Raw genomic sequence first — 27,152 nt, 5'->3', positions numbered from 1 at the left:
GCATGATCTTGGCTCACTGCAACCTCTCCCTCATGGGTTTAAGCAATTCTTTCCCTCACGGGTTTAAGCAATTCTCTCCCTCATGGGTTTAAGCAGTTGCCCAGGCTGGAGTGGAGTGGCATGATCTTGGCTCACTGCAACCTCTCCCTCATGGATTTAAGCAGTTCTCCTGCCTCAGCCCCCCAGGTAGCTGGGATTACAGATGTGTGCCACTTCGCCCGGCTAATTTTGTATTTTTAGTAGAGACAGGGTTTCACCATGTTGGTCTGTCTGGTCTCCAACTCATGGCCTCAAGTGATCCGCCCACCTCGGCCTCCCAAAGTGCTGGGATTACAGGCATGAGCCACTGGTCCTGGCCCAAATATTTTTAAGGGTATAGTACAGTAGGTTTTTCTTTTTTTTTTTTAAATGTCTCAATTATGGTGATAGTTCACTCTGGCTGTTTTCTTCCAATGACATAGCTGAAGTAGGGTTTGATTTACTCATTGGCTGATGCATTTAACAAATATTTGAGGGCTTACCACCTATGAGGTAGAACAGGAATGTTTTGCTTTCTTCCAAAATAGAAACCTGTAATGTTTTTCTAATTATAAGGTGTATGCTTGTTGCAGAAAGTTCAGAAAATACAGAAGAGCATAATCACTCATAATTCTACAACTCTGTTTACCTCTGTTGATGTATTGGTATATCCTTCTAGTTTGTGTTTTCTTGTTGTTAGTGCTGATCTACGTCTTGTTATATTTTTACCCAAAATCCTTTCATACGCTACACTATTATATTAACTATTTTTAGTTTATACAGTGTGGATGTCTTTCCGTGGCCATAAATTTTTCTGTATAACCTATATAATCATTTCAGTGGGTGTATTATATTCTATAATGTGAACCTTCCATAATTTAACTGATCTTAAATCTTAATCTTTTTATTGGACATCTAGGTTTCTTCTCATAAACCACATGTAATAGATGTGTAATAGATGTCATGTAGATGGTCATCTTATGTATATCTTTGTTTTCTTGCTTAGAGAGTGTAGAATCAAGGTCTCTTGTTTACTGCGGCATTCCCAGGAATTGACAAAGCACATAGCACGTGTAGAGTATAGTAAATATTAGCTGACTGAATGGATGGCTTGGCTATTTCCATAGAATTAGGAATAGGGCTTTTAATATGGGGTAGGCTTTGGTGAGGCAGGGAGCTTGGTGATTGGGGTGGTTGAGCTGCTTGGGGCAAGACACTAGAAGAAGCCATCCATGTTCATTGAGGCCAGAGTCTGCATGGGAGACAGCAAGGGCACAGAAAGGGAAGTGACCTCTTCATATACTTGCTGAATGGTTACTGTACACACAGGGGCAGGGAAGAAAAATTGTTTCCTTTTTCCAGTGTAGCCTGTCTCCCTCCTGTAGGAAACCGAGGTTTGAAGCCAGTTTCAGGCCAGTGTTACCTGTCTTGTTCACGCGCTTATGCCAGCAGTAAGTGGAGAAGAATGGCAAAGAGCCTACCAGATTTAAATTAAGTCTAGTACTTGCCGATTCTGTGATCTTAAGCTGCCGTTTACCCTTTCTGAGCCCTGGTCTCATCTCTGTAAAATAGGGATGATTGTAACACATAATAATTGTTGTGCCTTGCAGACAGTAAGAGATTAATAAGTGTTAACTGTTGCTAGCTAATATTGTTATGGATTCAGTAAACTTTCTTTCTTTCTTTTTTTTTTTTGAGATGGAGTCTTGCCCTGTCGCCCAGGCTGGAGTACAGTGGTGCGATCTCGGCTCACTGCAACCTCCGCCTCCCAGGTTCAAGCAATTCTCCTGCCTCAGCTTCCTGAGTAGCTGGGATTACAAGCATCCACCACCACATCTGGCTAATTTTTTGTATTTTTAGTAGAGACAGGGTTTCACCATGTTGTCCAGGCTGGTCTCAAACTCCTGACCTTGAGTGATCTACCTGCCTCGGCCTCCCAAATGCTGGGATTACAGGCGTGAGCTACCGCACCTGGCTGATTCAGTAAGCTTTCATAGGTTGCCATGTATTCTTTTGTATGGGGGAAAGCCACTGTAAGCCCCAGATAAACCACGTGTATGTGTTGAGTTTTCTAGAATACAACCATTTGTGAATTAGGAACTACCTGCAGTTACACTGTTTGTTCAGTAAAACACTCCTTCATTGAGCAGAGGAATTTTTGTGCTTGTTCTCCTAGCTTTTAAGTTGCACCATGCCATTGCATAGCTATCAATAAAGGACAGTACCTGGCACTGTGGTGCCAAGAGGGAGGGTTTACCAACACCTCCCCACCCCCCCCCCCCACCCCACCACTGCCCTCTTGCAGTGGGAAGAAAGGTCTAAGTTCAGTGGAAGCTATTTCTGAGCTTGAGATGGGAAGATGAAGCTGCACAATGTTGGTTGTTGGGTCCAGAATTTCAATGAATGTTGCTCTTCAAAGTAGAGAATTGTTCATTTCTTCTGCACATCACAGTTGACTCAAAGGTAACCCTAAAGCTTCAAAAGAGAAGGAAGGGAAGGAGACCCTACAGGGCATGGGTAGTATTATGCATTACTGAAAGATGTGGAACTCTAGTTAAAAGATGCAGTGTTGTTTACTTGAATGAAAAACTCTGAACCCAGTTTTATGTTTTTAATGCATTTCTTCTATTTCCTTGGTACTACAACCTCCCAGCATGCCCAGGAACACCTGAGCTCTAACAGCTTGGTCAGCTTCAATATTTGAGGAACTTCCCCACTGTGCCCCATCCCACTGCTGTTTATTAAGGAGTAGTATTATAATTTTTGTAGCTCACAGAAAACTCTTAATGTCTTTCCTTAGCTTTGCTAGGTCTCCTGTATTTCCAGAAATAGGAAAAGGAACTGAATGAAGGGTGGTGTCACACTTTCTTTTACGGTTTGGACTTAGTTTAGACACACGAAAGCCAACTTGGCTGTCCAGCCCCGTTGAGGAGCAAGTCCTTCAGAACAGTTGGTTTCCACATGGCCAAGTAGCTCATGCTCCCCAAAACTCAAGCACTGAAGCTAAAAAATGTGACCCACCTTTGGGATCATTCTTGTGACAGAAGTGTCCTAAGCACTTATTTGCTTAGTATACTTCTTTCATTCCTAAGTGGAATGAAGGTAACAGAACATAGGTCCTGCCTGGGCCATTGTCATGAATATGAGTGGTCACACTGCCGTGTGTGAGCTGGTACCATGCAGAACATAGACCGTGCAGCAATAGAGTGATGCTTACATTACTGGTGTGTCAGCTAAAGAAAAATCAGGCTTTCAAACCAACCTAGTTTATTCAGAAGTCTTGCTGAAGATTGCAACCGATAGTCTTTCAGAGAGTTTCTGTTAGACTGCTCCAAGCCAGAGTTTCAGCCCGCAGTTTATAGACAAGTGATGGCAGCTCTTCCAGTGCTCAGATGTTACGACAGATGTGCTCGAGTTAGATTAGACCAAGATCTCATCAAGGTTTGGGTGCAAGAGTACATGTGGTTATAGATGACAGAGGCATAGTCATTAATCCTGTCAGATATGTACAGAAAGAGGCAAGGCCTAGGGGCATTGAACTTATCTGATCCAGGCAAGAGACTTGGGAACCCGTGCTGTGTGCTGCTGGTCATCTTCAGGGCGTTCTTCTGGAGGGCTGCACTCAGAGTCAGGGGCTTTGTGGGATTCTGCTGATAAGGGATTTTGTAAAATTCTGCAGGCAAGCAGAACAAGCAAACGTGGCTTCTTATATTTGCCATTTTGTCTCACTTGTGGGGTGCTTAAAGAGCTTACCGCTGCTCCACTTTTTAGTTCTGGCTTCTCCTTTTGGTTGGTTTTCTCTCCTTGCTATGGGGTTGACTCATCGTGCTTGCCCGTTGCAGTTTGTTTTTCAACATCTAAGAAGTTATGGATGCTAAGGATATCCAGTTACCTCTTGCAGGGTTGACAGGAGTGTGGTGTGATGCCACCATGCTATCTTTCCATGCCTGTGGCAGATGGTACCAAGTGATCACTGCACTTTCCCTGCTGAAACTTTCGGCCTTAGGAATCCTCCTCAGCACAGAGTTTCAGGCAGCCACTGCCCATCCATTGGATGTGGGGTGACACCTGTTGATCTACCACCCATCGTCTACCTGGGTTCCTTCCACTTACAGGTGATGACAACTAAGACCCAGAAGGGCAGGTCACTTCGCTAGAGTTGAGTCCGGCTTCTCTGGTTCTCCCCAGCAGTTTGTCCTCTTGGTTGCTGTGGATTAAGAACCTGATAGTCAGGCCTTTGGAACTGTGACAATAAGACTTGAGAGAGGGAGACAGAGACCCTTTTATGATTAAGGTGCATGTGTTGTGTGTGTGTGCATGCCGATTTTGGAATATGTTTGGCCTTCTTGTTGCCAACTGGAAATTCTAGGTAATGAAGGTATTGTGCTTTTTAATTTAACAGAAGAAGTACTTGGAAGTTACTACCAGCCCTAGCTCATGTTTCTGTGAGCATTTCCTTACACACCTAGATCAATCCTTGGAAGGACCATCTGTGCCCAAGGCCGGTGCGGAGGACAGAGAGGGAGCCGTATTTATTTTTTGTAGTGTGTGTGTGTGTTGCGGGGCTGGTCCTTGGACTGGAGAAGAAAAATAACAGTAAGTGGGAGGCCCAGCTTCAGGTAAGATAAGCAAGAGCCAGCTTATCCTTTCATTTTGATTCTTTGCCCCGGCAAGGACAAAGCACCTCCTATTTAGAAAAGCCGTTGCCATTCCTGCGGTTGGAGGGAGGGTGTGCCAGGCTCTTCGAAATATTTCCTTTGCAGTATGTTTGGGGGAGGGGAAGCTTCTTCAGAAAGGAAAAGCCCAACCTACAGCAATACCACATTTGCAAATGCTTTTATATCACTATCGTTCAGCTTAGTTGCTTTTATTTTATTTTATTTCTTTTTTGAGACAGGATCTCTGTGGCCTAGACCAGAGTGCAATGGTGCAATCTCTGCTTACTGCAGCCCCGACCTCTGGTCCCAGCTACTCGGGAGGCAATCCTCCTGCCTCAGCCTCCCAAGTGGCTGGGACCACCGGCACGCACCACCACACCTGGCTGATTTTCGTATTTTTTTGTAGAGATGGGGTTTCGCCATGTTGCCCCGGCTGGGCTCGAAATCCTGAGCTCAAGTGATCCGCCCACCCAGTGCTGGGTGCCTCCCAGAGTTTTGGGATTACAGGCATGAGCCACCACAGAGTTTACTTTTCTCAAGTAGTCAGTTTTCTTCATGTTTTAACTATAAGAGTAATGCATGCACATGGTAAAAACGTAACCAGGAGAGCAGAACAATAAGTATAATGGATGTCCCCTGTCCCTCCCCTAGGCCTGTTCCTGAGGTAGTCGGTGTTAGTGGTCTTATATCTACACATATGTGTATGTACATAGATATGAAATAGTAGGGCATACTGTCTGTGTTAGTTGGCTGGGGCCACCATAACAAAGTAACACTGACTGGGTGACTTACCCAACAGAAATTCAGCTTCTCACTTGTGGAGGCCAGAAGTCCAAGAGCAACGTGTGCGCAGGGTTGCTTTCTTCTGAGGCCTCTCTCCTTGGCTTGTAGATGGCCACCGTGTTGCTGTGCTGTCCCTGTGTGTGTGTCCTCCTCTTCTTAGAAGCAGTCCTGTTGGATTAAGGACCACCCCAGTGGTCGTATTTACCTTTTAAGTACCTTTTTCATTGAGACAGAGTCTGGCTCTGTCACCCAGGCTGGAGTGCAGTGGCACGATCTCTGCTCACTGCAACCTCTGCCTCCCGGGTTCAAGCGATTCTCGTGCCTCAGCCTCCTCAGAAGCTGGGACTGCAGGTATGCGCCACCATGCCTGGCTAATTTTTATATTTTTAGTAGAGATGCGGTGTCGCCATGTTGGCCAGGCTGGCCTCGAACTCCTGGCCTCAAGCAATCCACTCACCTTGGGAGTTGGGATTACAGGCGTGAGCCACTGCACCTGGCCGAACCTTAATTACCTTTTTAAAGGCCCTACTGCAAATACAATCACTTTCTGAGGTACTAGGGGTTGGTACTTCAACATAGGAATTTTGGGGGACACAATTTAGCCTAACACACCTGACGTGTTGTTTTAAAAAATATTTCATTGTATAGGTCGTAATTCATTTAACTAGTCCCTGGGTAGCTGGAAAATAAGGCTGTTTCCAGTGTTTGCTATGAATAGTCTCATACCTAAATCTGTGTCTTTTTGGAAATATATCTGTGAGAGGAGTTTCTGGAAGGATTGCAAGCATTGCCCTCCAAAGATATTGTTGGACTCCTTTTGCGTGTGTGAATGTTACTTCCTGTGGAGGAGGAGGGTTTGCAGTATCTACAAATTAACGCCCTTAGTATTCTCTATGATTCAGTGCTTGCGTGGGAAATTGAGTATAGCATGCAATCATGAACTTGGTCCCATGGAGGGGATTGCCACCCACTGTGTGTGAGGAGTGTGACTTTACCATACGTTATTCAGCCAACATCCATTTACTGAGCCATTGGGGGGCAGGCACTGTTTTGTTCATTTGTTTATTTATATTTTTAAAAACGAGGCTTAGGGTTTTTTTTAGAGCAGTTTTAGGTTCACAGCACAATTAAGAGGAAGATACAGAGAATTCCCATATACATCCCCTCCCCACTCGCACGGCCTCCCCCATTATCTGCGCTTCCCACCAGAGTGGTACATTTGTTAGAATTGATGAACCTACCTTGACACGTCACTACCATCTAAAGTCCATGGTTTACATTAGCGTTCCCTCTTGGCGTTGTATATTCTATATTTATTTGTTTTATATGCTGTGACTTTTTCAGTAAAAGCTGTATGCCCTCTTGGAACCAGGGGTAACAAAACCCTGGCATTTCTCTCCAAGCTTGTGAAAGCACCAGTAGTTCCAGCCAGGAACTGATTTTTTCCGTTTTGAAAGTGAGTGACGTGCTCAGTGTCTTAACCCTGTAGGTGGCAGGGGCTGGATGTGAACCCATTTTATTCAAAGATATGCTCTTCCAGAAACAAGTGGTCAGTCAGCAGGACTGTGAGATTTCCCTAGATGCTAACATAAATATTTCTTTTATGGATGCTGTTTTGAATTTCCACCTGGTGTATATATCAATGTGTAGCTTAAGGATAATGTGCTTGAACCCTTAATTATTAGCATAGTTTACTTTGATAAATCACTTTTGGGCTAGTAGAAAAAGGCTAGTCCATTCTAATATTCGGAATGTGTGTGTATAGGTACACATATATATAGACACATAAAAATATATGTACATATGTAAATTGGTAATACTATAGCACTGTATAGAGTAAGAGTGAAAATGAAATTTGGAAAATCAGATCCATACAATGATACATGACTTTAATGATAGAATGGGGTTAAACCAATATGACTTTCTTTTTACATTTTCCACAGTCGCATCCCTTTTGCTATTTGTCTGCCTTTAGATGATCAGTTCCAATTAGGCTCACAGTGATGTTTGTATCTGTTTGTTTTTTCCCTCTGTGGAGATAATAGTTTAAATGTTGATTCAGCTGTGGGAATGTTTTATTGTGGGAGGCATTAACTGTTTCCAAAATACTTATTTTCCCAAATAGAATAAGTATTTTGTTGATCACATTTGAACTTGAAATACAGTGAGATGTTATCTAAGACCACATGGTAACAGAGAGTTAGCAACCAGCCAGGCATGGTATCGTGGTGTCCTGTGCTTATAGTCCCAGCTAAGGCTGAGGCAGGAGCATCACTTGAGCCCAGGAGTTTGAGGCCAGCGTGTGTAATACAGTGAAACAGTATTTTACAGTTAAAAAAAAAAAAAAAAAAAGAGCAATCAGTGAAGGAGGCAGTTAGGAAAGGGTTCAGGAGGCAGGGCCCAGAGAAAAGCCAGCTAAAGCAGTGGGAGGGGACAGTTGTATCTGTGTGTGTTTAAAATTGGGGCATGTGATTGGAAAGAGGTCAGTAAAATCAGAGATTGAGAACATCAATGAAGGAATTGTAAAGGAAAGTGGCCCATAAAACACCCACACATGCAGTAATGTTAGGATACCACTTATGTATTCTCTTATCTCAGCCCTAGTAGAATGTCTTCTTTTACAAAGCAGTGGCTTCGTTTTGTGAGTCAAGAAGAATCTGGAGGAAGCTGGCTTAGAAAATTGGATGTAAGATGGAGAGAGTTGGTTAGGAAAAATTTGTAGCGATGAAATAGTACAGAATGACAATGAACTCAAACAATGACAGTCTCATGAAGTAGATGAGATAACTAGGGAAATGCCTGTAATTTCAAGATCTGTCACGCCATTGCTATGTTGTCTTACCCATATGCCTGTGATCTTAGCTCATTGTAAATGATGTTTATGGTGTAGCATTCTAATTGGTGCTTGTTTTGAAGCTTTGCAGAGTCTCAAACTTCCTTCCAAATCATTATCAAGAGATTGAATTGTTGGGCTTTAGGTTTATATAGAATATAGTGTTAATACATACAAATTTTATTGTAATTTGCAGTTTATGGTAATTTCTTGTAGCATTCCCTGTTTGCTTAACAGGGACTCCTTTCTGGCGCCAGGTGTGTCTGATTAGGTTATCCAAGAGACTATGTAGTACTTCTGCCACCCCCACTTTATAAACGAGAAGTCTTGAGGGGTTTTTTTGGTGTTTTTTTTTTTTTTTTTTTTGAGATGGAGTCTCGCTCTGTCGCCAGGCTGGGGGGCAATGGAGCGATCTCAGCTCACTGCAATCTCCACCTCCCTGGTTCAAGCAATTCCCCTGTGTCAGCCTCCCGAGTAGCTGGGACTACAGGTGCTGGCCACCACGCCCAGCTGATTTTTTGTTGTTGTTGTTTTTTGTTTTCTGTTTTTAGTAAAGACAGGATTTCACCATGTTGGCCAGGATGGTCTTGTTCTCCTGACCTCAGATCCGCCAGCCTCAGCCTCCCAAAGTGCTGGAATTACAGGTGTGAGCCACCGTGCCCGGCTGAGTCTTGAGTTTTTAAAGGGTAAATAACTTGCTTGTAGTCCACAGCTAGTAGGTGGCAAAGCCAGACCACAAACCCAGCCAAGCTTTGAGCCTGAGCTTTTAATCACCATCCTCTGTTGCCCTATAGTTTAATCAATATTCACATTCTCCAGATAAAAGATGTGTATGCTGTTAGTGGTATACCAGGAGCTCTGTGTTCCTCTGGGCCCACATCCTACTAATGAACCTAAAAAGCTTACAATTTGGGGCATGAAGCTCTGGTAGAAATGCAGTGTAAAAGGCACCCATTTCTTTTGAGCTTCAAGTTACATACTCATTATTTCCTGCAAGGGTGGATGACGGCAGGCATAGCCTTTCCCATCCCAGTACCCTAGGTGCTTGTACATTCATCCTTAGGCTCATGGATTTTGACAAGTCCCTTTTTGAAACTGTCTAGGGTTGATGCTCATGTTGTCTGAGGTGTTATCCAAGCCCGTTGTCTCATGGCCAAGAAAAGTAAGGATTAATGTGAACACAAGGGTGAAGTTGGAGTGAATGAAGAAAGTTCTGTGCAGCGGAAAGGAGGACCTGAGTGGGTCGCTGTTTTTACAGTTGAATCCGAAAGTTTTTGTGAGAAACTCCCCTCATCTGTGTAGCTGTTTGTGTAACTTCGCTTATCTGAGAAGCTGTCTGTGTAACTCTCCTTATCTGTGCAGACGCCGCCTGTCTTGGGTAAACACAAAGTGCAACACCTCATTTGTATAACGGTGTTTTAGGTAAGCCTCCCCCACCACCTCCCCTCTCCCTGTGCAAGTTCCCACGGAGCCCACTGTGTATATGCTGGAGAAGGGGAAGAAACTTCTCCCTGGGAGCCTGCTAATCACGCAAAGAACAAAAGGCTTCTGTGCTGGGCCCTGCTTTCTTATCAGTGCAGCTGCAGTTTAGTTTTTCCCCAGGCAGCTCTATTTGTACGTGTAGCTGATTTTTAGGCTGTATCTCTGAGGACTAACCTTAGCTGTCTGCCTAACTGATTTTTCCTTTTCTTCTCCCTCACTTTCTTGGGCCCAACTTTTTGTTTTTCATGTTCTTCCCACTTTGTTTACTAGTTCTTGGCTTCTTCTCTTGCTCTTAGCTGATTCTAGAAATCTTTTTGTCTAAGAGTCATGATTATAATACTTCAGATGAACTGTGCCTTTTCTGTGTAATAATTGGGCATCTCCCAAACCGTTGATAGTTGTCATTAAAGATAGCACCAGAACAATTCCGATGAAAGCTTTGTTCACACACCGAACTGGTCCTGCATGCCGTATGGTCAAGGTACCTGGGAAGAATGGTCATCTTGTAGCTTGGAAGGTCAACCTGCAGAAGGCCTGTGTGAATACATTGGTAAAGTGGTGTGACGCAGTACAGGACACCAACTGGGCGTGCCACAAGTTAATTCAGTTCTGATGCTAGCTACCTAGAGTTCGCACAGACCCCATAGGTTAAGGGCTCGGTTCCACAAGACTTTTCCCATTTCAGATGCCAATTGCGAATCTAAGTCTCCCGTACTTCTGACTGCCCAGCTGTAAATCAGGGGTTCACGCCCTCTTTAGGTTCAGTAATTGGCTAGAATGGCTCACATAACTCAGGAAAACTCTTTACTGGTGATTACCAGTTTATTATAAAGGATGCAAATGAACAGCCAGATGAAAAGGTACACAGGGCGCTGTCTGGAAGGGTCCCAAGCACCAGAGCATCGTTCCCGTGGAGTTGGGGTACACCACCCTCCCGGCACATGGATGTGTTCATCAAACTGGAAGCTCTGAATCCCATTGATTAGGGTTTTTATGGAGGCACTATTATGTACATGTGACTGATTTAAATCGTGGGCTATTGGTAATTAGCTGTCTCCAGTCCCCGCCCAGGTGTGTGCTCATGAAAGTTCCAACCCTCTAAACCACGTGGTTGTTTCCACTAATATAGCCAGCCTTCCATCCTGAAGCTATCGAAGGGCCCAGGAAGAGTTGCCTCATTAGTACAAGCTCTGGTATGATTGAAAAGAGCATCAGTAACGAAATTCTCTCCTGTTAACCTCTATCACTCAGGAAATTCCAGAAGTTTTAGACGTTCTTGCATCAGACCAAATTTCATATACATATAGAGAGAGACACACACACACACACACACATATATATATAGTAATGGCAAAAACCACAATTGCTTTTGCACCAACCTAATATGATTTTTTTCTTTTTTCCTGGTCATGTTTTTCTTGGAGACAGCCTCCCAAGTAGCTGGGACTGCAGGTTTGTGCCACCATGCCTGGCTAATTAAAGAAAAAATTTTTGTAAGAGATGGGGTCTTGCTGTGTTGCCCAGGCTGATCTCAAACTCCTGGGTTCAAGCAATCTTCTCACCTTGATCTCCCAAAGCTCTGGGATTAAAGGTGTGAACCACTGCACTGGGCCTTGTTTAAAAAATATATATATGTGTGTGTGTGTGTGTGTGTGTGTATGTATGTGTATATAAAATATACATTAGATATAGCTTGTCTCTATATATACACGTTTATATATAATATATAAATATATACACATATATAAAATACATATATACATATTTATATATATAAAAATATATATATATATATTTAGAGACAGGTTCTTGCTATATTGCCCAGGCTAAACTTGAACTCTGGTCTCAAGCGATCCTAGTCTTAAGTGATCCTCCGGCCCCCCGAGTAGCAGGGACTCCAGATGTGAACCACAGTGCCTGGCCATATTTCTTATTCTCTCGCAGTATCATGCTCTAAGCAGATGCCTTCTGTTCCTTTTCTAGCTGGCCTGCTGCTGTGGGTCTGCAGGCTGCTCTCTCTGCTGTGATTGCTGTCCCAGGATTCGGCAGTCCCTGAGCACCCGCTTCATGTACGCCCTCTACTTCATTCTGGTCGTCGTCCTCTGCTGCATCATGATGTCAACAACTGTGGCTCACAAGATGAAAGAGCACGTAAGTTTGTCCGTGTTCAGCTCGTCCTATTTCCGATGTTTGATGAGGGTGTGTGGGAAACACATGATTTAGAGGATGGGGCCCATGTACCCCCCTGTGTTTTGGGGTATACCTGGTTTCCTTGAACCTTCCTGAAGCCTGCTGTATGTTTTCCAGGATCCAGTGCCTTCTGGCTAAACAGGAAAACCAACCAACAGCTTGATCTTTAGTAGTAGTGTAGATGCTATCTGATGCTTTTGGTGGAGAATTCTTCTTTTAATTTTTAAATTTTAAAACATTTGTGTAGATTCATGGGGTACAAGTGCAATTTTGCTACATTGATATATTACCTTGTGGTGAAGTCAGGGCCTTTGGTGCCTCCATCCCGGGAGCAACACACGTTGTACCCACCAGGCAGCCTCTCATCATCCAGCCCTACAACCCTTGAGTCCCCATTGTCCATCATTGTCCATCAATCATTGGACGCATCATGGACACGTCATTGTCCATCATAATCGTCTGTTTGTCAGACAATTATGTATTTTATCTTAGCCTTGTTTAAAGCTGTTCCTGATGAAATATACAATCTTTTCTTGTACACTTCTGTCCTTTTCCTTTGTTATAGGATGGCTGCCAGGATTTTTTTCTTCTTTTTTTTAAGACAGAGTTTTGTTCTTGTCACCCAGGCTGGAGTGCAATGGCCTGATCTTGGCTCACTGCAACCTCCACTTCCCAGGTTCAAGCGATTCTTCTGCCTCAGCCTCCCTATATTAGCTGGGAATATAGGTGCCTGCCACCACGGCCAGCTAGTTTTTGTAGCTTTATTAGAGACAAGGTTTCACCACGCTGGCCAGGCTGGTCTTGAACTCCTGACCTCAGGTGATCTACCCACCCTGGCCTCTCAAAGTGCTGGGATTACAGGCGTGAGCCACTGTGCCTGGCCAGCTGCCAGGATTTCACATAGCAGCTGAAACACTTAATTTGGCCTATATGGGAAGTATGATAAAGCTTAGATATTCTCACAAATAATGGGTAATGGGTAATGGGGCATTTTCCACCTTTCTAGACAGGTTGCTTGTAGGGTGAGTGGTGTCTTCGTGGGTGGGGGGTGGATTTTCAGCCATTCTTTGGTCAGAAGTAGGCCTGGTGTGTGATGCTGATAGAGATACATGCGGGACCTCTTTTTCTTGAATTTCCTTTTTTCCCCCATAGTAGTCCTCTTAGATCACAGGGGAATGTGGTGGGAATTTTGAGAGAGCCCAAGAAATAACACCATTCTTTGCCTGCTGGGTTCTAAGCAGATTGACAAAGAAGACTAAGATGTCAGCAGGTTGCCAGACGTCACCTTTATTCCTCATAAAACTGATGTGAGACGCTGTGGCTCATATCTGTAGGGAAGCAGGCTTTTACTGAACCCCCAAATGACTCAGACTTACCCAGCAGGGCACCATCAGTGCCCGGGAAGGGCAGACTTCTTTGCAAGGGCGCAGTTTGCCAGGAAGAGAGAGCAGCAGGCATGTTCCCTTGGGGCAGTTCTTATTCTAGAGATAGAGGGAGAGGAAAGCCTTGCTGTCCAAATGCCATTTCCCCTTGCACACTGACCACTCCGCACTGCATCTTCCCAGCTGAACAGGTGAGGAGGCGGAGGGAAGTCCGGAGCAGGCTCTGATGGAGCTGCCCATAGTAGGGATGACATTGCCTAGGGCAACACCTGAGCAAATGTTCGCCCCAACCTGTGCTGAAACTAGGGCTATTTTATTTTTTTATTGATTGATTGATTTTTCTGTTGGGGGGTGGATGGAGTCTTGCTCTGTTGCCCAGGCTGGAGTGCAATGGCGCGATCTCAGCTCAGCTCACTGCAGCCTCCACCTCCCGAGTTCGAGCAATTCTCCCACCTCAGCCTCCTGAGTAGTTGGGATTACAGGCACGTGCCACCACACCTGGCTAAATTTTTGTATCCTTCTTTAGTAGAGATGGAGTTTCACCATGTTGGCTGGGCTGGTCCTGATCTCAAGTGATCTGCCCGCCTCGGCCTCCCAAAGTGCTGGGATTACATGTGTGAGCCACCATGCCTGGCCTTGAAACTAGGGCTATTTTAAATACACTCAAATATTTCAAAACAACCATTTTCTTAACAGGACTTTGTATATTCTTATTCATTAAAATAGGCCCTCTGAAGCTTTCTGTTGCATAGTGCCTTTATAATTATGGTTGTATGGTCTTGGATATAGTGGATACTACAGTGGAATTTGGGTTCCCCTCTGCTTGAAACATTGGTTCAGTCCTCAGTAAGACACTGTAGTGCGAGCCGTGGGGTGTTCAAACTTGTGAGAAATGGAGCTTATAATTCAGAAGAGAAGTTATGAAGTCTTCAAAGGTCTAAAACAAGGCAGAAATTAGTAAGAGTCTCGCTCTGTTGCCCAAGCTAGAGTGCAGCGACACAATCGTGGCTCTCTGCAGCCTTGACCTCCCAGGCTCAATCGATCCTGCTGCCTCAGCCTTCTGAGTAGTTGGGACTACAGGTGTGAGCCGCCATGCAGGCTAATTTTTCTATCTGAAAGGGCAGGTTTTAACTCTTATTCTGAGCATCCACTTAATCTTCCATGTACTACTTTTGTTTTTTTTTTAAGTAATACAGTATTCTCTTTGTAAATTCAACAAGGTTGATTTTCTGAATCCATTAAGGTGGCTTAATGATCCACTGTGGTACTATGGTGGGAACTCTGGTGTGCACTGGATGTAGTGTGATCCCTGCCCTTAATAAATTTCTATTCTTTAATAGAATTAAGCCCTGCATCCAAAAAAACAAAATCTGTTACTATACAAATAGGTAGTATCCCTCAGTAGTGAATTTATTGAGACATTAGAGGGAGAGATAATTTGGGAGCCATTGGTATGTGTTTTAGGACGTGAATTTCATAATGATAATATTAACACCTGATTACCATCCAAGTAACCTGCCCCATGAAACAGTTCCTAGCAATTCCAGTCAGTATTTATGCTTTCTGATGGTTACGGAACATTTGAGAAACAGAGGATGTTCACTGGTGTTGCTAGGAAAGGCTTCGTGAAATAAGTGACTTGTAGGGGTAATAATAAGTATTTTAATAGCTAATTATTGAGTGATACCATGTGTCAGGTTTTATTCTGAACACTTTACCTGTATTTTCTTACTTCGTCAGCACTGTACTCACCTGAACAGTAGGTACTAGCATTACCCCTGCCCTACGGATGAGGAAACTGAAATATCCAGCCATTTAAGTACCACACCCAAGGTCTCCAGCTATTAAATGGTGGGGTTGGGATTTGAACCTGGTCTGAATGTGTTGTTAGCTACGAGGCTGTGTGACTAGAGAGGAGGGAGAGGCACGTAGAGAAGGGCCAAGAGGAGAGGGGAGGTGAAATGGCCACATCTTGCAGGAATTGTAGTGCCAAGGTGAAGTGTTTGAACATGGTCTGTGGTAAGTGGGAAGCCATTAGAGATTTTGGAGCAGGAGGCTATCATCATGGAAGCAGGGGGAGATATTTTGGGAGGTGAGCCTGGAGGTGGTGGTGGCAGTGGGCACAGGGTGACTTATGGTCAGCGAACAGAGAGAGGGAGGAAGAGAGGAAAGGGCAACCCTGATGTCCCTCACAGAGGCTCTTGTAAATGTTTCTATGCCTGTCCCCTGAATGTACATATTTACAAATGGTTTGGCTGGGTGTCCTGCATAGGGAATGAGATCCCCGTGGGTGAAACCAATCCTTTTCCAGCTTTAGCGCCTCACAAGGGGGCTGGCCATCTGGCCACAAAGTCAGCTTGTTTCGTGGCCTACAGAAGAGAGGCTGACTTCATCCTCAGGCGGTGCTTGCGGGCGGGGGTTGAAAGGTCCCCTTGTGGGGATGCACACTGGGCTCCTGCTGGAGTCCTCACCCCCTCTTTGTTGGCCGTGGAAGTGCCTGAGACTGTGACTGGAAGAGGAGAAAGAACTGCATGCTTGTAACGGCCCAGATGGGAGTGTGTAAGTGCCTCCTACCCAGCGTTCTGCCAGAGTCGCGTGGGCCTTTGGTATGTGGGTTAGGAGCGCAAGGGCAGCTCCCTTGTCAGTTATTTCCAGTTTTTGCCTTGGTTTCAGAATGTGGCCTGTGTTTAAGTTTGGAGACTGCAAGGGATGCTGGGCCAGACTTTGTCGTGCTTCTTTTCTTTAGGGAAACTCTTCTTTCCCAGGAGAACTTTGGCTCAGAGAAAGCTCGACTGTGCTGGTTGAATAAGGCATGATTCTGTCTTCTCTTGGAGCATTTCCCTATCTCAAAACATAAGGGCTATTTATTTTGCAGGTCATTCTTGTTATTAACCATGTCGTTTAAGCAGGTACACACCCATGTGATTTGATACCTGGGGGATTAAAAATCCATTTTAGAGGGCTGGATGTGGTGGCTCACGCCTATAATCCCAGCCATTTGGGAGGCTGAGGCGGGCGGATCAGAAGGCCAAGAGATCCAGACTATCCTGACTAATGTGGTGAAAACCCATCTCTACTAAACATACAAAAATTAGCTTGGTGTGGTGGCGCGTGCCTGTAGTCCCAGCTACTCGGGAGGCTGAGGCAGGAGAGTTGCTTGAATCCAGGAGGCGGAGGTTGCAGTGAGCCGAGATTGCACCACTGCACTGCAGCCCTGGCGACAGAGTGACACTCCGTCTCAAAAAAAAAAAAAAAAAAAAAGGTCCATTTTAGAACGTAGAATGCAAAGGGAAAAAAAGTGGGCAAAAAAGTAAAGCCTGCCGACCCAAACTGCTAAGTCAAGGTGTAACTTCTGTGTTTGAGGAAGATTCAGATTTAGGCACCCTGGGAAGCCACATGGGTGATTAGGGAGGGAGGAGAAAGGAAAGTTTTTGTTTCCTAGGGAGTAGGGGCCACTAAAACCTGTACTGGAGAAGGAAGGATGGGTGACCTGTGCAGCCCCCACCTTCTCCCCTGAGAGCTCAATGTGCCAGGCCAATGTAGGAAGAGCCATAGATATTCCCAGCCTGAAACATGTTAGATCTGTTTCCTTCATTCCATGTTACACTGTCCACTCCCTCCCCATCTTCCCCTCAAGCTCCCCAGCCCTAGGCAGCCACTAATCTATTTCATCTCTGTGGATTTGCCTATTCTAGATATTTCATATAAATTGAATCATACAATATATAGCCCTCTGTGCCTGGTTCGTTTCCTTCCTTTCTTCCTTCCTTCCTTTCTTTCTTCCTTCCTTCCTTCCTTCCTTCCTTCCTTCCTTCCTTCCTTCCCTCCCTCCCTCCCTCCTTTCTTTCTCTCTCTCTCTCTCTCTTTCTTTCTCTTTCTCTCTCTCTCTGTCTGTGTGTGTGTGTCTCTCTCTCTGTCTCTCCTTCTCTCTCCCAGATGGAGTCTTGCTCTGTCATCTCCCAGGCCAGAATGCAGTGGCACGATCTTCTGCTCCAGCCCTCCAAGTAGCTGGGATTACAGGTGCCTGCCACCATGCCCGGCTAATTTTTATAATTTTAGTAGAGACGGGATTTCACCATGTTGGCCAGGCTGGTCTCGAACTCCTGACCTCATGTGATTCGTCTGCCTAGGCCTCCCAAAGTGCTGGGATTATAGGTGTGAGCCACCGCACCCGGCCCACTTAGCATGTTTTTAAGGCTCACACTGAGGTTGTAGCATATGTACTTCATTCCTTCAAGTGGCTAGATAATATTCTGTTGTATGAATATAACATATTTCATTTTTATTATTTTTTTTTTTTTGAGATGGAGTTTCACTCTGTTGCCCAGGCTAGAGTACAGAGGTGTGATCTCGGCTCACAGCAACCTCTGCCTCCCAGGTTCAGGCCATTCTCCTTCCTCAGCCTCCTGAGTAGCTGGGATTACAGGCACGTACCACCAGGCCTGGTTAATTTTTTATATTTTTGGTAGAGACAGGGTTTCACCATGTTGGCTAGACTGGCCTCGAACTCCTGACCTCAAGTGATCTGCCTGCCTTGGCCTCCAAAAGTGCTGGGATTATAAATATACCTATAATATATTTTATTTATCCATTTGTCAGTTGATGGACATTTGGGTTGTTTGTACCTTTTGGCTATTATAAATTATGCTGCTGTGAACATTCATGTACTGATTGTTGTATGGACATATGTTTTCATTTCTCTTGGGTTTATATCTAGGAGCAGAATTGCTGGATTGTGTAGTAACTTTAAGCTTTTGAGGAACTGCCATATTGTTTTCCAAAATAGCTACATCATTTTCCATTCCCACCAGTAATGTGAGATATTCAGGATGAAGTCATGTATTAAGGTTCACATTTCTGCACACCCTCACCAACACTTAATGGTACATCTTCTTTTATTTTAGTCACTGTAGTGTGTGTGAGGCGGTCATCTGCTCTTTGCCTGTGCCTCTAACACTGCCCTCTGCCTTTCCCGTTTGCTTGCTTTCCCCCCGGGGCAGCTTGTTCATTTCTGGCTTTGATTATCCTATCCCCATATGTGCATCTGCTTGTAAAGACACCCTTCACCCAGGACAGTGCTGAGGACACTGGTAGATTCTTTCTTCCTGCATCTCCGCTTTTCTAGATCCTGTGTATACTTTTCCCCAGACTGGACATAAAAGTCTCAGGCTTCCACTCTGCATTCCAGTCAGTCACGAAGATTCAGCCACGCCCCGCTCCCTGGTGCTGTATATTACATTTGCCTTGTTTGAACTTGGGTAGTTCCCAGATGTGCCCAGCTGCCCTCAGACTTCTTTCTCCACATCACTTAGCCCATTAGTTAGGCTGAGCTGAAGGTGCTGTTTGCTACATTTCTCCCAGATGATACCCTGTTTCTAAATTCTGGGGTCACCACAGTGTAGTGACTGTAGGTTAATACAGTGGCTACTTTCCTTAAAAACAACTTGGATTTCCAAAGGCTATTCATAAGCTCATATTTTAGTCCCTTCACAGTGACATGTTAAAATACTTGAGTGGTTCTTGGAGTTGACAGAGTTCTTTGATTCGTTATGTTTGAAACTCTGAAACTGGGGAGATGAGCTACTTTATTTCCTATTTTTAACCTGAAGAATTAAAATAAATATGAAGCCATAATGGTAAATATTCCTTGTGGGAAGCCCTCCTTGTACTGGTTCCAGGGATCCAAAAATGCCTGAAACAAGGCCCCTTAAAGGAGCAAGTTAAAGAGTTGAGTGGAAAACGGCTGCAGGTCATATGTATAGCAAGTGTTCTGCCTTGAGAAGAGACAGCAAATACGGTGGTGCTAAGCGTTCTACAGAGAAAACAATGATCTTTTTAGGATATAATTTGTTTTCTAAATTTGTATAAATTTATGGGGTACAAATGTAATTTTGTTACATTGATATATTGCTTAGGATATAATTTGAATACATTGTTAGAATTTTTGTTTTTTTGAGACAGAGTTTCACTCTTGTTGCCCAGGCTGGAGTGCAATGGCAGGATCTCAGCTCACTGCAACCTCCGCCTCCCAGGTTCACAGGATTCTCCTGCCTCAGCCTCCCGAGGAGCTGGGATTACAGGCATGCGCCACCACACCCGGCTAATTTTTGTATTTTTAGTAGAGACAGGGTTTCTCCATGTTGGTCAGGCTGGTCTCAAACTCCCAACCTCAGGTGATTCACCTGCCTCAGCCTCCCAAAGTGCTGGGATTACAGGTGTGAGCCACCACACCTAGCCCATTGTTAAGAATTTTTAAAAGCAGAAAAGTTCTAAGTGGTCATCTTAACCAACCTGTCTTTTGACAGGTGAGAAGCTGTGGCCCCGGAAATGAAGTGACTTGTCAGAACTGAGACACCAGGTATATCTGGGATTAGAACCCAGGGCTGCTGGTCGCCTGGCCAGTGTGTCTCCTATTTGTGCAACTAGGTTTGCTTGTTGGTCAGATACTCACAGAAGTCACAATAACTGCCTTTTATCAAGCATATCCTTCCTCCACTTCCTAGACTTTCTTCTGGGCCCAGAGGTAAGAAGTATTACCTGTGGAAATAGCACTGCCTGGGGCCCTCAGCAGTGATCTTAGCTGAGTTACATTTCCCATCTGCCTCCTTCCTATTGTGATGACCAAAAACTGAGCTCAAGGGATGACTGTTATTCTGAAGTAGAAAACAGAGGTAGCCACAAAACTAGTATTTATTTATTCACTGGCTTTGCATGTAAAATAGAACTTGTTTTCAGGTTGTGTTTGGTATAACCATCTTTTTAAAGCAAACATCATCAGTTAAAAATATTCCACTTTGATCCAAAATACTGTGCAGTTTGTCCCAGTGTAAAATAACGGGTCTTCATGCCGAAGCTGGAGAGTTTGGTTCTTGATTTTCCTTTGCTATCTAGTGGTTGAATGTTCAGGGCACACTGTACCTGAGACCCGCATCAGGGGCTGGCATAGGCACGTTGAAACCCCAAGTAGAACTCTCCATTCTCAGCTTGTATGCTTTTGTGTCAGAACAAGTGTCAAATTAACAATAACAAGAAAATATTGCTGACCCAGTTCTTTGATTCTGGAGTGCTTTTTTAAAATCCAGCTGAGATGGAGTGCTTTTCAAAGTTCTCTTTCTGAATAGCAACTGAGTTCATGGTACTGTTTTACCTTATGTGTCAAATTATCAAGGAGGAAGTTTTTGAGATTAAAAGTGGGTTGGGACCATCGAACCTCAAGCCCATTGTAGAACTGAGGGAAAATTCTCACCATGGCCTTTTAGAATCTTCGTGTGGGGAACTGGCTTTGAGGTTTTGCCTTTTAAATCCTCTGAGTTCCTTCCCCTCCAAGTTAGGATGACTCTGGAGACATGTTTCCAAACAGTTTTGTCTTTTGGTCTAAATTTCATCCAGACATAACATGTGAGAGAAAGCAAGGAGTCCCTGTACCCTCGTATGCGTCATCCGTCATTGCTGGAGCCTCATCCTCCCCCGTACAAGTGGATGCTGGGAAATAGTGGTGGGAAATCGTTTTGTACTGGAGGCAGCAATTTGAACTAATGGATATCCTGCTGAGAGTCTTTTTTTGAGTCTGAACCAAGGACAAAGAGGTTTGATCCTTGTCCAGTAATAATGAGCTTGCCAGGAGGCAGCAAATTGGAAACAATACTTACTGTCTTTGGTCTGTGAGGATCCATTACCTGCACCTTTCGGGGAGCACCAGGTGTCAGCTGGATCTCTTTTAGGATTGGTCTGGCTGTGGATGGGAGAGAATGATAAGATGTGAGAATGAAATTTTTCCTGACACGTTTTTTTCTGTAATCATCTAAAGCGTCTGTTAAGCAACTGTCCACAGACAGGGCCTCGGAGTACCCTGCAGATAAATAGAACAGACAAGAGCTTTGGAAACGAGCATTGTCAGCCATCATAAACATGGGGCTGGAGGGAACAGAGAAATGGCACAACGAAGAATGGAAGAAGATAAAGTAGCCTCAGAGCGATGGGAACAGGAAACAATGCATAGATACTGTGAATAGCTGAATCTTGATACTCTGCATAGAAATTTAATAGGATGGTTCTGTGACTTGATTAAACTGTAATCTGAGCTCATTCTTCAAAAGTTTAAAAAATTGCCTAGCTGTCATTCTTTCAAATGCAGGTGGAGAGCACCCTGAAAGGTGCTGGGGATTTCAGAGGTGCTGAGTAACACACAGTTATTGTCCCCATAGAGCTGACGCTCAGGTAGGGTAAAAGAGAGCAGTTTGGCAAGTGTGTCTGGACGGAGCCTGTGATGCTGAACTGTGTGTGTCTGAAAGTTAAAAATATGTGAACTCCATTAGTGGATATTGGACAGTGGTGTCAGCTTAGCTATGACTCGGCTGACCTTCGGGGTCACATGGTAACTCAGGAATGCTCTCCCCATTCTGGAGACAGCTGAGGTGCCTGGGAGGTTTATAAAAGGGAATGAAGTGTTTTTGCCTCCTCAGCAGGGCTAAGCATAATCACAAGGGGTTGGGTATTCTGGGGGTGTGGTTTTAAAATTTCAGCGAGACTGTCTCTGCAGTCTTCAAATAAATCTAAAATTATCTTTCGACATGCTGGCTTTCATCAGTGTGGGGTTTATTTTTGGTTCCATGGGGTGTGTTTGTGTGACAGATGTGAGGACGTTTTCTGTTCCAGCTATTGACGGCTTCTGAGCCACAGAGATGAGCACTGGAAGCTCATAGACACGTTCTCCCCCCATTCCTTCCCACCCCATCTGAAAAACTTTCTGTGGGTGGATAAATTAAGGTACTTTATTTTCTGCTAAAAAAAAATGACATATGGGAGATGTACAATTTGATTCACTTAAGGCCCAAGTTTCATTTGAGGACAGCCCTGAAGAGGGGAAGAGTCTCATGGGAGAAGGCAGGAGCGGAGGGTTGGGACAGCTGGAACGCAGCCCAAAGGAGCTGCTCCTTTGGCTCCTGATTTGCAGAGTAAGTTATCACCAGTTGTCACTTGCTTTTGAAATGTGCATTTGTACTTAAGCAGTTAAGAGTTAGGCACAACTCCTCAGCTATTCTTCCTAGCAGCGCAGGGGTGGGGCAGACTTTTCCTACAAAGAGCCAGCTAGTACACACTGGAGGCCCTGTGGTCTCTGTAGCAGCTCTCGCCTTTGTAGTGCAAAAGTAGCCAAAACAATATGCCAGCCAATGGCATGGCCAGCCAACAAGTGTGGCTGCATTCCAATAAAACTTTATTTACATAAATAGGAGGCTAGCTGGATTTGACCCACTGGCTGTCGTTGGCTGACTCCTGTGTTAGACCCTCCATGGTCTTATATGTGTTATGTGCAGTTATTCTGCCGTCTCTCTGAAAAGGGAAACGTCAGTGGCCTAAACATTGTGCTCAGAGTACCCAAGTTCTTGCTTAAGTTGCAGATAACTGACTAGGCTGTGTGAACCACATACTGGGTAGACTAGGTAAGAATAATGTGGCAGTAAATTAGTATGACATGTTCAATGGTAATTATGTGTGTGTGGCATTTTGGAATAAATGGCAAATTGCTTACAGGTTAAAAAAAAAGTCATTTTTTTTTCTTTCTTTTTGTTTTAGAGACAGGGCCTTGCCCTGTTGCCCAGGCTGGAATATGGTGGCACGATCATGGCTCACTGCAGGCTTAACCTCCTGGGCTCAAGCGATTCCCTGCTTCAGCCTGCTGAGTAACTGGCACCATAGATGTGCACCACAATGCCTGGCTAATTTATTTATTTATTTATTTATTTTGTACAGATGGAGCCTCCCTGTGTTGCCCAGGCTGGTCTCAAACTCCTAGGCTCAAAGCGACGATCCTCCTTCCTCAGCCTTCCGAAGTGCTGGGATTATAGGTGTGAGCCATTGTGCCTAGCCAGTTGTCTTTTTATGTATTCTGTCGAAAGACAAAATTACAAATTTAGTTGGAAAGTTGAACTGGATTTTATTTGTGATTCTAGAATGTGAAGTAGAGCAAGTGTTGCAGTTAGCTGAGCAGAGGAGGATGTCTTTATAGGCAGAAAAGGCTTGAAAAAAGCAGAAACAGAACAAAGGTTTAAACCAGAGAGGATTTCCTTATTAGGCAGACTCACATTGACTGGAATCTTTCAGGTTTTTTTTTTTTTTGGTTTTGGTTTTTAAAGAAAACTGGCCCCCAAATTCAGTGGCACTTAGTACAACTGGCTTCGTTTTGGTTTGATCTGGTCTGCTGGGGCCTGGTGCAGGAGTCAAAAACAATGGCCTCTCCTACTAAACTTTAACAATCCAAACCAAGCATTTTGCTGATCCAGGAAGAAGCGGGGATGGAGAAAATGACCGTCTGGGCGCCCTAGTTCCCCAGCTGCAGGGCACCGTCATTCAGTTCCAGGTCTGATATAAGAAAGATGCTGGGGCCAGAAACTTAAATGTCTGCCATGTCCTGGTTCCCACCACTAGAACGGGGGAACAGGTAATGGGGCTCGCCAATCTTGAGGTTATAGGTATGCTGTAGAGTCCTGTCTTTTGGGGAATATTAGGTCCTAATGTCCTGCCTAAGGCAAACATCATGACTAGTCCGAATTAACCGTGAAAATACTTGAAATATCCATGAAGTAGAGCATAGTTTTGTGCATACAGCATTTCACTAGTAGAACGTTAGCTCCTTTTAGCATGAACTTTTAACCTGTTTTATTCACAGGTCGTATCCTCCTAATTTAGAGTGATACCTGCACATGGTAGTTGGGAATGAGTGCATGGATGATCAGACTCTATGCTGTAATACATGTGTATAATTATGTCATGTAACATATAGTATGGAGTGAAGATTAGACATGCAAACTCTGAATTCGCTGGATTTTTACAAATTATATGTTCATGTGTGTAATCCCAGCACTTTGGCAGACCAAGATGGGAGGATCACTTGAGCCAAGAGTTCGAGACCAGCCTGGGCAACATGACGAAACCCTGTCTCTACAAAAAATACAAAAATTAGCCAGGCATGGTGGCGCATGCCTATGGTCTCATCTACTTGGGAGGCTGAGGTGGGAGGATTGCTTGAGCCAGGGAGGTGGAGGTTGCAGTAAGCCAAGATTGTGCCATTGCACTCTAGCCTGGGTGACAGAGCGAGACCCTGTCTCAAAAAAAAAAAACAAAACTGAAGACAGTTATGTAAATAGTTGAACTTGCAAATAATGTATCACCACTGCGTTCCACGTCCATACATTTAAGAAGCAAGCAAGCTAATTTTGACTGAGTGAGGTGGCTCCTGCCTATAATCCCAGCAGTGTGGGGATGCTGCGGTGGGAGGATCTTGTGAGACCAGGAATTTGAGACCAGCCTATGCAACATAGTAAGACCCTATCTCTACAAAAAGTAAAAAAGTAGCGGATGTGTTCGCATGCACCTCTAGTCCCAGCTGCTGGGAAGACTGAAGTGGGAGGGTGGCTTGAGCCCAGGAGTTTGAGGCTGCAGGGAGCTGTGATTGTGCCACTGCACTCCAGCCTGAGGGACAGAGCAAGACCCCTTCTCTATTAAAAAAAAAAAAAAAAAAAAAAAGAGGCTAGCAGATTTGAGGCTTACTTAGACTATAAGCATGTGTTTTCTTTAAATGGTTAGAATAGAAAAACCTGCATGTTTCAGCAGTTAGTCCTCTCTTTGTAGAAATTTCACATTTCTATGTTCAAGAGATATCTTTCCATCAGCCGTGTTCACCTCAGGGCAGCCCAGTGTCTTCTGTTAGAGCCTGTGTTCTGTGTGGCGCCATAACCATATTTTCTAGCCGAAACAGAAGTTCAGACCTCCGTAGCTGTGGTTTTAAGTTGTCTTGAGTTAGGAATAGATTTATGTGTTGGGCTCAGAGGGCCCTATTCACTCTCTTCCTGGCTTTCGTTTTAGGGGTAGTGCTTACAAAGACCCTCAGAAATCTGGAAGATTGACTTGTAGACCGTGCGGGGGCAGCACAGGAGTACCTGTTGAGAGATGGTGTGTCCCTGGCTCTGCCTCTCTTGCCGGCACCTCCACTCCTGTCTTCCGCTGTCTCTATTACCCCCAATTTCAGAGTTTCCAAAACCCTCCTTATGGAGAGTTTGGCAGTATCCGTTCAAATTTTAAATGTACTAACTTTATGACTTCTGTCATAAAGCTGACTTTAGCTTCTGTCCTTCTCAACACTTTACATGTGAACAGAGAGATACACATAAGGATGATATCCATGGTACATTATTTATAATAGTGAAAAAAAAATCAGAAAAAAACCAAATGCCTACCAGCAGGATAACAAACTAGATTAGAGTCAATCAAGTTGTAGAATTCTAAATGTTTATTTATTTTTCTGACACAGGGTTTTGCTCTGTTGCCCAGACTAGAGTGCAGTGGCGCGATCATGGCTCACTGCAGCCTCAACCTTCTGGGCTGAAGTGATCCTCCAACCTCAGTCTCCTGAACTCTTGGGCTCAAGAGATGCTCCTACCCCAGCCTCCTGAGTAACTGGGACTACAGGCGTGCACCACCATGCCTAGCTGATTTTTAAATTTTTTGTAGAGACGGGGTCTCTCACTGTGCTGCCCAGGCTGTTCTTGAACTCCGGGGCTCAAGTGTTCCTCCTGCCTTGGCCTCTCAAAGTGCTGGGATTACAGGTGTGGGCCACTGGGCCCAGCCTAGAATTCTATGTAGTATGTAAGAAGATGCAAATAGATTTATGTGTTAAACATACAGCAACCCCCAAGACGTAATGAATGTAGAATAATAGCACAGCAAAGGGTCTAGAAAGATCCACTCATACCTGGGGACAGTGGCACCTCTAGGGAAGCAATCAAGTTAAAATAGAGGCATTGATGGTCAAGGACACTGGGTTATTTGTATTTTTATTGTAATTTACACATTTGGCAGTAAAAATATAATTGTTTTGCTTATATAAGTGCAAATAAAATTGAGAGTAATCCTTTGCAGTTAGATTTCTTTTTTTCTTTCTTTTTTTTTTTTTTGAGATGGAGTCTTGCTCTATCTCCTAGGCTAGAGTGCAGTGGTGCAATCTCGGGGCACTGCAAACTCTGCCTCCCAGGTTCAAGCGATTCTCCTGCCTTAGCCTCCCAAGTAGCTGGGATTACAGGTGCCCACCACCGCGCCCAGCTAATTTTTGTATTTTTTAGCAGAGACAGGGTTTCACCATCTTGGCCAGGCTGGTCTTGAACTCCTCACCTCGTGATCTACCCACCTCTGCCTCCCAAAGTGCTGGGATTACAGGCGTGAGCCACCGTGCCCAGCCTTGCAGTTAGCTTTCTTGAAAGTGTGGGTAATATGCTCACCAGGTGCACTTCCTGATGGTCTCAGTCTGGAGCTCAGCTGCTGCTTCCACGGTGCTCTAGAGAATGTTCCCATCGAGGTTCCAGATGACTGACTTCTGCTGCCAAATCCACTGTTACATCAGAGTCCTCATCACATTTGCCCTCTTGGCCATATTTGACACTGCCAACGGCTCTTTCAACTTCTCTCTTGCCTGGCACTTTTTCAGTTTCCTCCCGGATTTTTTTCTTCTTCCCAGCTCCTAAAGGTTTGCATTCCCCAGGGTTCTGTGCTTGGCTCACATCCGTCTCCCTGCTCACTTGCACATTCTGTCTGGTTGCCTCCTTTGCTGTGTCCACTTCCAAATCTCTCTCTCTAGTTGAGCTCTTTCTAGAGCACTCTTGTTTAGTCATCCTCCCACACTTCTTCATACAGATACCTCCAGTGCAACCTGTTATTAGGTGAATTACTGCTCCACCACCCTGAAACTGCTTGCCTGCAGTTCCTATCCATGATTGGCCTGCCAACCTAAAAACAAGTTCCTAGGCCTGGGTTCTT

The 27,152-nt window shown here is 44.5% G+C and overlaps 1 protein-coding gene across 3 annotated transcripts in view; it reads left to right on the top strand.

Moving 5' to 3' along the window:
• SERINC5 (serine incorporator 5) overlaps positions 1-27,152 on the top strand; it is a 146,786-nt gene that overhangs the window by 41,111 nt on the left and 78,523 nt on the right. For all 3 annotated transcript variants that reach the window (XR_003119906.1, XM_025388616.1, XM_025388615.1), the window contains exon 2: positions 11,758-11,925. Coding sequence is in view for 2 of the 3 variants with exons in the window: in XM_025388616.1 (XP_025244401.1) it covers positions 11,758-11,925 (168 nt within the window). In the remaining variant the exon portion in view is untranslated. The remainder of the gene's footprint in view (positions 1-11,757; positions 11,926-27,152) is intronic.

This window comes from Theropithecus gelada, chromosome 6 (genome assembly GCF_003255815.1).
Source record: "Theropithecus gelada isolate Dixy chromosome 6, Tgel_1.0, whole genome shotgun sequence".
In the NCBI taxonomy this organism is placed as follows: domain Eukaryota; kingdom Metazoa; phylum Chordata; class Mammalia; order Primates; family Cercopithecidae; genus Theropithecus; species Theropithecus gelada.
The sequence above is the reverse complement of the archived record's forward strand: the minus strand, read 5'-3'. Positions and strand labels throughout refer to the sequence as shown.